Genomic DNA, 14,052 nt, shown 5'->3' on the forward strand with positions numbered 1-14,052 from the left:
AGGGAGGTTGAGCAGGGACTATAACCTGCTCTATAGAAAGGACAAATTATGTCCAGTAAGACAAATCTTGACCCCATTAAAGTCAGTGAAAGCTCTGCCACAGATATCAACAGAGTGAGGACAGAAACCACATCTAGCAAGTATAGGCACTCCCATAAATCACAGTAGCTCCACTGCTCTATTAAAGCTGTTTATTCCAGCTTGAATACCCGAGGCTCAACAAGTATAGATCACTGTAGCTCCACAGGCTTCGATTTATGCCAGTGAAGGATCATGTGTGACAACTTCAGTGTGCCCCCGTCCAGCTTTTAAAATGCTTTCAAAACCAGAGACTATTTCTACTGTCACTGGGACTATTTAGCAAGAGCCTACACTGCTTTAAACACCTAGTCATTTTCTTGTGCTTCCTCTTCAAACTGCAGCAGGCACTCAAAACCCTAGTTAATAATTAATAAACAACAAATCAGCAGCTTCAGTATGATAACCAAGTCTCCTTTTCCCCCGTGGTCTCCCACAGTCTATCAGAAGGATACCACAGGCATATCAAACACGCTTGTATCTCATATTTTAAGCTGCCTCTCTTGCATGGAAGAAGCAGCTGAAAATACCTTTCCTTTCTGAAAGTAAAAATTAACCATCAACTCGCCTGCTCTTACTGGAGAACTGTGCAAAGCTTGGGCCCGATCCTGACTGATGTTGCATTTGCTTCCTATTTGAAGTAACTGGGCCATTCCCTTTAAATCAGTGGCTTACACAAGCAAAACTCCAAATGATTCAGTCAGGTGGGTGGGAATAAAAATCATCGCAGGACTTGGTGGATTTGGCCCAACGCAAACAGAAGGCACTACAGTCGATTAGAGGATTAAGCCATATAATTATGAATGATGTCACTAGGAAATCCCTAAAAGAAATTAATTCTGCCTTACAGCTCCACCAGCCTGTATTCTCTGCCTGCGCCTTTATCACCTACACCCAAGCACCAGCAATCATACCCCGCTCCATCTACCTAATGTGCAGCCATGCAACATATGCAGCGCATTTATAATGTCGTTGACTTGTGTAATGTGTTATTTGGGGATGGAAAAACTTCAAATTCAAGCACACTCAACGCCACCAAGTCATTTCCACCAAGCCATGTGCAGCCATTCAAAACAGTAAAAAGTAGGCTCTAGGAGAGGCATTTTTCTTTCTCCTCTCACAGCTTCAGCAATTGTTGCACACAAAGAACTTTTCAGTTGGCTTCGCAATTCCAACTAGTGGAGTTTTGGATCCTACTGACCATTTCAAACGTATGTGTGCAACACTGGTGATACCACCACTGAAAAAAAAAAGGACAAGCAGTATTTTCTTCCAACTATTTTTATGTAGATTTTGATGAGGTAATAATTACTATAAGAATAATTAACATTTTAAAATAGCATTTTGCACTTCTGATAATTGGGCCGGGCAACAATTTCCTTGAGAAGGGATGGAAGCACCATCGAGAAACTTCCCCCTCTTGAGCTCCAACCCGGGGCAAGGCGAAAGAGAACAAAGCCTCATTCCACGAGGAACATGAAACGGTACTTGGGTCGCAGAACCGTAGGAATAACGTAGCGGGCACAGCATCGGCAGGAATAACGCGCTGGGAGCCCGAATGTAACGCGGCTTCTCCCCATCACCCGGCTGGACTCCTCGCTCTGCCTGCATCCCTGCAAGGATGGAAGCGGAATGTCCGCGGAGTGTCCGCTCCCATCGCTGCGGAGCGCAGCGCTCACACGGCTTTTGGAAAAACTTTCCTTCCTTTCCTCCGCGCTCCGGAGCTCCCTGTTAGGGACAAACCGGGCTGAGACCCGCACCCTTTCCGCGCACCGAGGGGGATGCTGAGCCGCGCACCGAGGGGGATGCTGAGCCCCGCACCGAGGGATGCTGAACCGGGCACCGAGCGGGATGCTCGGCCCCGCACCGAGCGGGATGCTGAACCGGGCACCGAGAGGGATGCTCAGCCGGGCACCGAGGGATGCTGAACCGGGCACTGAGAGGGATGCTTAGCCGCGCCACGCCGCCTCCCCGCAAAGTTTCCACCCGCTGCCAGCGCACCCCGGGCGGTGTCCCCAACCCTCACCCCCCTGTGCAGAAAACCCATCTCTTCACCTGCCCCGGCGGTGGCCGCACACGCCCAGAGGAGCAGGAGGAGACCCATCGGCTCGGCGCGGGCGGCGTCGCCCTCCTGCCTCCCTCGCTCGCTCCCGGCTGCTGCGGAGCCGCGCCGAGCCCAGCTGAGCTGGAGAGCAGCCTCCGACTCGCGGAGCGGCTCCGACAGAGGCGGCTCCGCCCGCTGCCCAGGCGCGGCCCCGACGCCCCCGCAGCGGGGGCTCCCCGCCCGCCCCCCGCCGTGACGCGCCGGCCCCACGGGTCTCGACAGCGCCGCCGCCAGGCTGCATCCCCCAGGACCCCTAGGCTGCATCCCCCCCGGGGATGCATCCCCCCCGGGATGCATCATCCACACCACCACTCCCAGGATGCATCCCCCTGCCGCCACCCCTAGGCTGCATCCCCCCACCACCCGCGGGTATGTAGCCCCCCGGCCGTCCCCGGGATCCATCCCCCCCCGCCACTCCCTCCACCCAGCCCTTTTCCCCCAAAAAGATTAATCCCTCAGGGCCAAGAGGTCCCTACAGTCCTAGGACAGCAGGCACCAGCACTGCCTCATCCTCGGTGTAAAAACAGTCAGAATAAGCCCTTATGAACTATTTAGCCTTAGTAATAATTTATGCCTGGTATGAATAAACAAAAAGAAGTTCTGAGGTGTAATACGGAAACCCGTACTGTTCCCGTCATTGCTCAACTCACTTAATTGCTCTTCCCTGCTTCTAAAGTGTAAGATGGAGGTAAAGTATTTAAACATACTCGTGAGTCATCTCAGGATCTGCTCTGATGGCTGCTTTAAAACCCATCTTCAAATATTTATTCCCTCTAGGCTTTAACTTGCCTCCATCCTTGGCAAGGAAAAGATGACCACATGCATTCATTATGTACAATGACTCTCCCCCATAGAACACCTGATTTAAGTTTGAGATTATAGACCACAGATTAAGTTCACACTGAACATAAGCAGAACGAGATTTCCAGCTGATCTTGCTTTGCAACAGTTCAAATCAAGCCATTTCAGTTGTGAAGCCAGAGGATCCTCCTCTCTGCTGCCTCCCCTCATCACATTGTGGTTTGGTTCAGCACAATGCAAATTCCCGCCATCTTAATTGTAAAATAATAAACTGTACCCTTGGCTAAGGTTAGGATGACACACAAAAAAAAAACCCCAAACAAGTCAAACCAAACCTTGCTTGTCTTAGAGGGCAAATGCATTCACGTACCTTTACATTAACAAGAGCAAGAAGTATAACTTGGTTGCCTAATTACTTCATTAGTAAGATCTCTTAAAACAGCTGTTCCTGACTGCAAGTAAGGTTATACACTCTGAAAAAGCTCTGGGTTGGTCATTCTAAAAGCATCCCAGTAATTTATTCCCAGTGTATCAGAAGAGCTTTTACTTAAATATACTTGTGTTTCCCTGCTTCTGTTTAGGGTGCCCTGTTGCCAGCACCACTCTTGCCCATGAAGAGAAATAGATAGATGGTACACAAGTATATGGGTGTACTTATATGTTATATATCCATGGCAACAAGAAAAAGAGGCAATGGCACATCAGCAGGTGAAGACACACCCTTCTATTCCACCTTGATAAAATAATCTTTCTGTATGTTATCTAGTCTGTGATTTAAGAGGTTTCTTTCTGGACAATAAGTCTATAAATCCAATTCATGTTACCTTAGCTATGTTTGTGTTTATCTAGTGGTAAAACCAGGGTCTAGATACCTACTCACAAAATTGAATCTAATTCAGCTTAAGTTTTCCATTTTCCACTCGATGCAGGTCTTTAGTGGGTGTAGAGTTTAAACTGCTCTTAGATAGATTCTTAAACAGACCTGTTATTGAGTCAACCTAAATCTAGATTAAACGCTATTTCAGAAAATTATTGTGTGTACATTCAAAAATTTGCATGGAGTTACTGGCTCCGAAGCACAGCTTCAAACACATCCTGAACAATCTTATGGATAAAGACTATCCTAACCGTTCCTGACTTATTCTACAGACAGCCCACAAATACCGCAAAAAGTAACACAACCAACTTGGCAGGAAGCGCTCTGAACTGAGCTGTGGCCGCAGACATGACTGCTCCTGTAGTCCAGCTCAATTCTCTCTTTATTGCACATCAGAAGAGCATTAGCAATCTTACAAGCGTTTCCAACTGTTCTTGTCAGAAAAGGATAGGACAAATGGATGGATTAAAAAAAACCCAAACACAACACATTCTTTCAGGCAACACTATTCTTACACCTCCTCTAATGGCAACAAATTGTCTTCCTTTATCACCAAAACATCTGATATTCCAATATAATCTTGTTGGAAGTATAAATAGCTGAAAGGCATGACTTTCAGATAAGAATTAAAATCATGTTCCTGAACATTCTTAGCAATAGAAGAAAAATAAAATCTGATGGCACTTATGCAAGAGTAAAGCGTTAGTCCTGGCAAACTAGCTGGATTTCAGCTTGGATAATATTCTTGTGAAAGATTGTTCTTGCACTCTCAGTTGGACATTGAATATGCTTCATGACTTTGACCTAAATTATTGTGATGTTGCTAACTGCGTGGCATTAAACTGTTAGTTCTGTCAAGCACAAAGCTTGTGGCATTTTGTAGTTTGACAAAGTACTTTTGACTAGGCCTAGTATCTCTCCGAACAGTTGTAAGGTTGTTTGTATTCCTTGGATGCAAGGCGATTAAAAGTGCTAAGTATTACTTTAAATGTAGCTGAATGTGTGTTCTCAGTTTGCCGAATTGCAAACGCTGGAAAACAACAGTGCTTCAACCTGAAAAATAAACCACCTGCCTCATAGCTTATGGGGTAGAACATCTCCTCGATGAAGAAATAAGGCTCACATCCCTGGAGAGCCTGGCTCCGAAGGGATACTTGCAATCCATGTGGACAAAGTTTTCTTCACAGCCAGTAGAGGGCAAGAATTAACAGCAGCACTTAAATACAAGGAAAAGAGTAGCTGTGTATAGGGAGAGGGGGGATACTGGATGCCATAGCCACCCTACCAACTGATAGAGAGTTTTAAAGGACTATATTATATCAGGCTGAAAGTGTCCACATTGATGTTTATAATTTCATAAATAAAAAATGCTCCACCATGAGGCTTTACAAAGAGAAATCAATTGTCTACTTCTGTACTCAATCATGGAGCAATACCTGCTGGGTTTTTTTTCTTCCCAAATGTGTGGCTAGCTAATGTTTGAAGATGGCTAAGTCTAAATTAAATTTTACAACTGATTAATCTATTGGGCTGATAGAAGCTGTGCTCTTCAGTCCATACCCTGACCGCAGGTATTTCAGTGCCTGAAAGAGCAAAATTATTTCAAGCTAAACACATGCTTTCATACTGCAGTAGAAGATGTGCTTGTCTTCTAGTCAATTAAGTAACATATATTGGCTTAAAGCATGGCCTGGGTGAATCCTTACAACCAAGTTAAAAGGACAGGGATTTATAACTGTTCCCAAGAGTTTAATGATTTAAAGCAGTAATGCTTAATGGTGACAGTAAAGGACTGTCTCTTACTCCAAAAATCAATGTGTTCTATCATTGATTCACATTGGCTACTCTGGAGATTTGACAAATTCCATGCACCACATTTTTTCTTCCTGAAAAGGGGACTAATGACACTTACCTGTCTTTCAGGACTCTTATGATGCTCTCTGGCAACTTCAGACTTCTCCAAGATGAAATCTGCTTTATACGTGCAAAGAAGTACTGTAGACTTCCATTCTTGGGTCCCACCATCTCCTTCATTTGCACATACGCACCTCAGAGAAATGCAAGTTTGGAGGCAGAACAAAGTACTTTTTTGCAGGGGGAACTGATTACCAGAAATGCCAAAACAGTCCAGCCGCATACTTATTGAGCTGTCTTCAGGATTATGCCCTTGCCTGGAATCCCTGTCCCACTCTTGGCACTATAGTACCCGCTCTTGCGTTACCATATTGGATGTCGCATCGTCTTTCAGCTACTGAATTTGATGAAAGCTTGTCAAAAGCTCTCTTTTGCCAGCAGTGCCACCATTTCCAGCAGTATAACTTTCATAGCAGTCTGCTGGGAAGGGAAGAAGCTGCTTTCCACATTGGTATTGTGGCACACTCACTGCTTGCATTACCCTCACTCCACCACAGGATTTTAGCTTTAGCCCAAGATACAATGACATCAGGAACAGCGTCCTTCCACTTTCCTTCTCCACATACTCTTCCCTTACATCTCTTATTTGCATCTCCAGATGATATGAATCTCTTGTTTTTAAGAGTTCAACCACCTTTGGGATGATTGAATTGATAGGATAAGGATTTAAGCAAATCCAGCTGGTCCTCTGGTAAGCAATCGATTATTCCACAAGCTACAGAGCACTCTAATAGTTAAGAATCCAACCATTTAATTGATACTCATTTCTGCAGCTGCACAATATCTCAATTTCCCAAGAGGGCTGTTTCCAGTTGCTGCTCAAGGTTTCTAACAATCAAATAGATCAATTCGGCAGATACCTTAAGGCTGTGTGTTAAGTAAGAATGATGTTTGTGGTGTGTATTGGGTGCGGAAGGAGGCAGTAGAAAAAGAGACATTTCATTCACCGGAAAAATATCAACGTATTTTCTGTTTTAAACACTGGACATTTATTTAGAGTCTTTAGAGCCCATACATTATTGAATAATTTTAATTTATCACATCCAAATATAATAGGCAAATATATAATACAATAAATTGCATTTGTACACATAAATACAAAATTTGAGGTAGGGCCTCAAGAATAATGATTTCTTAAATTAATAACATACAGCATTATAATATGTACTACATGAGATATATATGATGCATCCTTTGTAACATAATATATCTTCTCCACATATAGCTAATGAAAAAAATAGTAATGACCTGGTTAGGGTACAAATCTTTATCCATAGGCAGCAGTACCCCATAGAATGCCTGTAAATATATATATATATATATTTATATATGACATTACGCAAGTAATTAAGATTTAACCCATCAGCGATGGGTCGGTAATAAAGTGCCATAGGACACAGGGCGCAAATTCTCAGCTGGTGTAAATTGTCACAGCTCCAAACAAAGCTGTGATAATTTATACCAGCTAAGCATCTACCTTACAAGGTAATACTGCTTAATATAAATGACAGATAACAACACGTTTTAGTTGATCAATATTTTTCCCAACAATGGAAGATAGCTATAAGGCAAATGGTTACCTGAAGATGTATTTAAATATAATGGGCAAATAATAATATTGCAAGCAATAAGGTCCAGCCTGGTTCTCGCATTATGCTTAAACCCATCAGGAAAACCTTCTCTCTTTGGCCATAGGCTGCCTGAAGGTGGCAATGGCAGAAACCCCAAACACCCCTACCCTCCCCCCTCAAGTCATCAACCTGAGTCCCTCAGAAATATCAAACTTTAACCATTTTACAGATATCATCTGTGCACACCATTTAATTACAAACTATGAAACAAGTGTCTCATCCAGTAGTGTTACTTGCAAAACGGAAGCAGACTTTCTGGGATGCCACTTGCTTAAGCTCTGCAGCCTGCAACCCACAACCTCTACAGGTCTTTCTTTGACGGCAAGAAAAAGCGGAGCTGCAGAATAAGAAACCAAATGAAACCAATGTCTGCCACAAATAAGTAATTGCTTTGTCGCAGGCGACAATAAATCAAATTATCCATACAATTATACATAAAGTCAAAAAGACCAAAGGTATTTGAAAGAAATCAGGTGTTGGAACTTCATTGTAAGAGACAGCCACATAGTGGATCAGAAGCAATGATCTTCAGTGCTGAGGCACATCTAACGTGGTCAGTGGAGCAGAACCAAATCAAAAGACTACTTTGACCCAATTGAAAGATAGTATAAAGACAATCCAAGTCTTTCTCAATTAAAGATCATTTTGTTAAACCCTTCTTTTGGAAACAAAGTGCTGCCATATCTAGCTGAAACACAGGTTTTGAACTTTGCATATTAAAAACAATAGGAAGGCCCCAAAGAATTTGAAGATGGCAAGCATTTGCATTAGGCATAATCTTTAATGCATACAACAATGCATCTCAGCTCAACCAGAAGTTCAATTTCATTTCAAATAAAAAATATGCAACATAAGTAATTCCATCAAATTTGAACATTTTTTTTACTCACGTGATAGATCTGCAAGTACGTACATCACATTTTTACTAATATGGCTTTTTCCCCTCCATTTTATTTTAAAGATCTTTATTGGTATTTAATAAGTTACTAAATTTATTTTTAGAAAATTATCAAAGTACATGCAAACTTTCCTAGAACATGGTATATGAAGTGCATTCCAAAACTTCAATGTTACTTCTCATTTAAAGAAGACACTGCCGGTTAATTTAATCTCAACATTCTGTTTTGGCCAGTGAAATAATTTTTAAAAAGTCTAATCTGGAAGAAAAAAATCTGCTTTTAACATACAGTGAAAACTTCATATGTTCTGTGATTCTTTTTATTCATTTCTCCCCCCTCTCCTGATGTTTTTGCAAGCCTAGTAATGGAGGTCAGAGCCGAAGACAAAAATCAGCTAGAACAAAATAACTATCATCTGTTTTCAGAGTTTCAAAGGCAAGCCTAATCCTGTCCTAACGACTTAGCAGGCACAGGAACAACATCTAAATTAAAAGCAAGCAGATTAATTACATAAATCATGGAAAGCGATTCAATTTTTCATATACATCCAAGCCAAAGGAAAGATACCATAACCTAGCAGTATTCCTTCAAATGTTGTATTTTATACTTAAGGTAGACAGTAGCTGACATCCTTACACTGAGGTAATTTTATTGCAATTAGTTCCAATGCATGTCCTGAGACAAATCAGTAAGTGAAAGGATTCAGAACTGTTAAGCGATTTGAGTGCATTTTCTTTTTTAAAACAGGAACAAAACAAACTTACAGATATTTCCTTTTTAGTCACAATAGTAATGAAAAGAAAATGGCCTGGACTCCAAATATCAAATCAAGATGCTAGGTAATATTAGTAAAGAGAGGCCTAAAGATGTTTACCCTGACAATAATACCTAATTCCCACTAGATGTACTGACATAGGTTCTTTTCTTCACCTAGAGAAAGCCCCTCATCCCCACAGAGGCATGAGGGCCAACTCTCCAGCTCATTGTCTTTATGGACCTTCATTACATCAAACCAAGCATGGCTTCTCAAGCCTACCTCTGCCAGAAAAAGAGAAAAAAAAGCCAGAAGTAAGAATAGCAACCCCCTCATCAAAATAGCAAGCAAAGCTGAAAGAAGAAGGCCCAGCTTTAAGGCAGAGAGGCTCATGGAAGGGTCCCATCTTGCTGCTGTGTGATACGGGAACTGGCAGAGCCCATGGAGAGGAGATTTGGGGCCAGCACAACAAATCTGCCCTTGCTTGTCTCACTGACAACCCCTGATGGCGCTTCGCTTGTCGTGCATGAGGATTAAAGGTCTCCAGCAGTGCCTAGAACTAGCAACACTAATTGCCCCATGAAAGAGGAAGTTCAGCAAAATGATTAATATATTTCATATACATATATATATACACACACAGAGAGAAAAATAAGTTAATTTGTGGAAATGTTACATTATTGTTTAGTCCTTGGTTTTTTTTTATTCAACAGGATGAAACAACACGTCTACTGATCTACGGACACACATTAACTGAAGATTTACCTGAGACCCTGTAATATGAAGACAGACAGACAAAAGAGCAGGACAGAAACAGTCCCCTGAAAAGAAAGGACATTTACTGGCTACTACAGTAGTGTGTGTGGGAAGGGTAAAAAACGGCTAAACTACTCTAAGCTCACCATCTCTACACTGATTGTTAAGATATTTATAGGGACATAAAACATCACTAGTACACACTACATGAACACTGATCACTGTTAAAAAATATCATATCTGTATGTATAGGATATAACAAGATAGTAAAGGTTACAGTTTTGCCAATTATTGAGGATATATTTTTCTCCCTCATTCTAGTGCATTTACAATAAATTGGGCTAATTCTCTATTCAGGTAAATAAATGTACTCTTAAAAAGCTCTATTTTTACTTTGCCCAATAGGTAACAAAACTATTTAAGTCTAGCATTTATATCACCACATATATCTGATTTCTAAAACATAATGATTTAGAATGTCCTATCGCTATGCAATGTTATAACGGCCATCTACTGAATTGTCCTCTCCCCACATCCTCATATTTTGTACATCTAATGTTGCATCCACATGGTTGACTGCAGTGGTTAATTGTTGTGGGGTTTTGGTTATTTTTGTGCAATGAAAAGGTTTTAAATGCCATAAAAAAACCCCAAACACCCTATGTACATTCCAGAGAGAATACTGCTTTGAAGAATTTACGTGCTATATATATAATATATAGACAAGTAGGGTTCCGCTATTTCCCCATTGGTTGAAAGAGAAGAATACATCATCTAGATTACATAAAGATGTTTATAGGAGAATGAACGGGGAGTCACAAAGTTGAACAGCACATCTAACTTCTAATAACTGTTATCAGATGGTAACTAGGCTACACTTACCACTGTAAGAATACAAAGTTAGGCACAAATTATATGATGGCTTCTTGAGGAGATACTGTAAACAAAAGCAGAGAAACAAGGAAAACTATGTTCAGAGTATTGGAGTAAAGCGAGTAAAACCACATTAGCACTTAGTGTGGTGCAGGGTTTCAGACACTTTGCATAACTGAGGCATTTTTAATTGAAATAACAGATCAAATTATCAAAAGAAACATATAACAGTACCTGAAACAGTGATGCCCATACACCTTGGTTTGGCACCATTTCCAAACCACTTCTGGACTCAAAAGCAGTTTAGTCCCAGTCTCAAATGATTAATTTTTAAATTTTGCTTTTATTTTTCTACTTGAAAAGATAAAATGAATTACTGTGCTTCTCTTCTGATCCCACATATTGCTTCCTGGCAGGCTATTTAAAGGGTCTCTGCTTGTTTCAATAACAACCCCTCAAAGTTAGTATATATCAAAAAACAAGTGCACAGACAGTCAAGGTCTGCTGTCAGCGTAGAAAAAGTGACCTCGCTTACTGCAAGAGCCTTATGCTGGATTTATACCAGGACAACAGGAGAACTCCTCCTTTGCTCACTTCTGCCCCATCCAAGGGCTAAAATTCTGCTTGATTACACAGATAACAAAATCCTAATCCCATCACAGCTCCCCACTAAAACAATGGTTGAGTGAGACGGCTCAAATTGTGCACGTGAGCTCCTTAAAAGATTTTTTCCATTGTGTTTTGTTGATTCCTACATCACCTGGCAAACCCTGGTTTGTCACCTGTTGCACAATATGCTTTTGCTATTTCACCAGGTACAGAACACATCATGGGCATCACATATACCTGGAAGCGGTCTAGTTAGATCATCCCTACTGCATGCAGCAGTAAGTCTTACTTTCTTAAGCAACCACTCTCAGGCACTGTGGAAATGAAAAGAAGAGATGGTGGGGAAACAAACCAGAAAACATATCAGAAAAGGCTGTGAATATTATTGCCACCCATGCAATAATAATTAGCATTGACTCCCCAGTTCTATATCCTTCACTGGCAGTTTAAGTCCCAGGGAAGAGGTTCCCAGTGGATCAATCATGTTCATGTAACGTTCACCACGGTGCTTGGCCAAAAACGGACCCCAGTCAGGCTGTGGAGAACACACCAACTTGAGTCGCTGCAGTGTTGAGGAGAGAAAAAGAGAGTCTCATTTGAAATTACAGAGCAGAATTACAAAGCAGAAGAAATGAGGATAGGCTCATTTAAGATTATTGATGATGGCCCTGCAATGCTCCACTGATCAGTGTTTGTTTTGCATAAAGTTTGAAAGATTAATAGAGAATAAAGTGCCCAGATTTTAATTATACATTCTCCCCTACACCATAGGAAGGGAGCTCAGAACCACTGCTGCAGACTGCAAGGCTCACTTACTGAAGGACATGTGCACAATTACTTAGCCCAATGGTCTAAGCAGTGGGTAACTGCATTAAAATAATTGGATTTCTGTTTAGCATATTTCCCAAAAGTATACAAATGACCAAAAAGTACATTGCTATGAATGAACAGAGATTTTAATTTTGAGATAACAAAATGTTTCGTTTCTATCTGCAGGAAAAAGGAAGAAGGAGAAGGTTAACCTGGCAAACAACAAAAATCTTCTCATCTTTCCACTGATTTCTTTATTGAATATCTAATTTGATTGGCACATTTACAGATAAAAAGGAAAGAAAACATATTTCTTATGACTTAAGAGGGAACAATTATATGTTTATTACCTAATAAAGTGAATCAGACCTCTATATCAGTTATTTTAATCTCTCCTTAATTACCAGTTTGCAACTCTTACCTCCCAGATCAACCATAATAATTTTATGCAGCAGACTCGGTATTCAGGATACTCCAGGCTATGGCTGAAATAGCTTCAGCAAAAGCCCCTTCAAAATAGATTCAGCTTTTTTGGTGTTTCTTTGGGTGCACTACTAGAGGGATAGTAGGGAGAGTACCCTAGTAGTGTGTGGCAATATATATGCCAATACTATACATGTAAGTTAGAAGATTTGAAGCAGAAAAATTTGTCTAATTGAGAGAAACTTACGAGAGGATGAACAAGTCCAATTTGACACTAGCTCATTTCCAGTTGGAGCAGTTACCTCCTGACCTATGCACTCCGATGTGTTTTTACTGAAGGGCTGAATGGTCCTCTAGATAAGTGGCTTTATTGCCTAGCGCCAACCATGTACTTGGATGCTATCCCTAGGGTGTCCTACCACTTAATATTAAATTTCTTTGCTCTATGTGAGGCAGAAAAGCATGGTCTTTTCCCTTAGGTGTGTGTACTGCAATATATTGAGAGTCCAAACACATTATTCTGATGTAGTCGGTTTTCTCTCCTTTTCATTTTTGAGGCATATAACAGCCCCGATGAGTTTTGCAGGAGAGCTGAACTGCAAAAGTGGCTATGAAAAGGGGAGGTGAGTGTCTGTTCCTTACCCCAAGGACAGAGCAGCGCAAGCAGCGTGCAATGAGGAGAGGGCAGAACGGAGAAAGCCTCAAAGGCTGAAAATAAGAGCATTAAACTTCGCCACAAGATAAGGTGAAGGCAATGAAGGATGAAACATTGACATAAGAAAGACATTGTTGTATCACATCCTGCTAGGAACTAAGGAGCCAGTGGGATGGGAACAGTTAGGGAGTAGAGGTGGTAGCAGCCAGGGCTGGGGCACAGACAGGGAGCAGAGGGGTCTCCCATGTTTCTGGAGTGGTGGGGTGAAGCAGCATAAGTTCGATTTGCAAAATAAAAAAAGCAGCATAAAACTAAAGCACCACCTGGATTATTTTTTAGGCCCAGGTGCCAGAGAGGATCAGCTTATTCAAGAAAAATAAAGAGATGAAGAAGGCTGAGAGGAAAAGATTGCCAGGTAAGTGTTATAATGCGTAGTTTGAGCTGTAGAGCATGAGGTCTTTACATATATCTTATTCCTGAACTTCATCAAGTAACACAGTCCCCTGGAGTGCATCCTGGATGACTCGGGCACGTAACCATCTAACACTCTGCAAATAGGCGAGTCCTACCACTGGCTGCTGGGCTCACTCTTACATGATCCGCACCAGCAGCTGATGCTTCTTTACATTTACACGCTCCTTTTAAGGCCAACCAAGCTAGAACAACTTTCTCTCACTACCACCATACTGGGGCTTACAACATTCGTAATTCCTTCTAGTTCTTACAAAAGCAATCCCTTAACAATTTTGAAGCCCTTTTTGGCAGAAGAAGGAATAGAAGTTCTGCATTTTAAATGAACTGAGCATCTTTTTGCAACACAATAACTAGCTTACCAGAAAGTAATCTTAGCACTATTAGACATTCAATA

General features: G+C 41.5%; 2 protein-coding genes across 5 annotated transcripts in view; both read right to left on the minus strand.

Moving 5' to 3' along the window:
* NELL1 (neural EGFL like 1) overlaps nucleotides 1–2,327 on the minus strand; it is a 299,987-nt gene extending 297,660 nt beyond the window's left edge. For 3 of the 4 annotated variants that reach the window (XM_054068679.1, XM_054068678.1, XM_054068680.1), the window contains exon 1: nucleotides 2,134–2,327. In XM_054068679.1, coding sequence (XP_053924654.1) covers nucleotides 2,134–2,182 — 49 coding nt within the window. In that variant the 5' untranslated portion in view covers nucleotides 2,183–2,327. The remainder of the gene's footprint in view (nucleotides 1–2,133) is intronic. The other variant, XM_054068677.1, reaches the window with a different exon arrangement.
* Nucleotides 2,328–11,702: 9,375 nt separating this feature from the next.
* The window catches only part of SLC6A5 (solute carrier family 6 member 5), a 33,634-nt gene continuing 31,284 nt past the window's right edge, over nucleotides 11,703–14,052 (minus strand). Inside the window, exon 17 of the mRNA XM_054067072.1 lies at nucleotides 11,703–11,858. Within this exon, the coding sequence (XP_053923047.1) occupies nucleotides 11,703–11,858 (156 nt within the window). The remainder of the gene's footprint in view (nucleotides 11,859–14,052) is intronic.

The sequence above is a fragment of the Cuculus canorus genome, chromosome 5, assembly GCF_017976375.1.
Source record: "Cuculus canorus isolate bCucCan1 chromosome 5, bCucCan1.pri, whole genome shotgun sequence".
Lineage (NCBI taxonomy): Eukaryota > Metazoa > Chordata > Aves > Cuculiformes > Cuculidae > Cuculus > Cuculus canorus.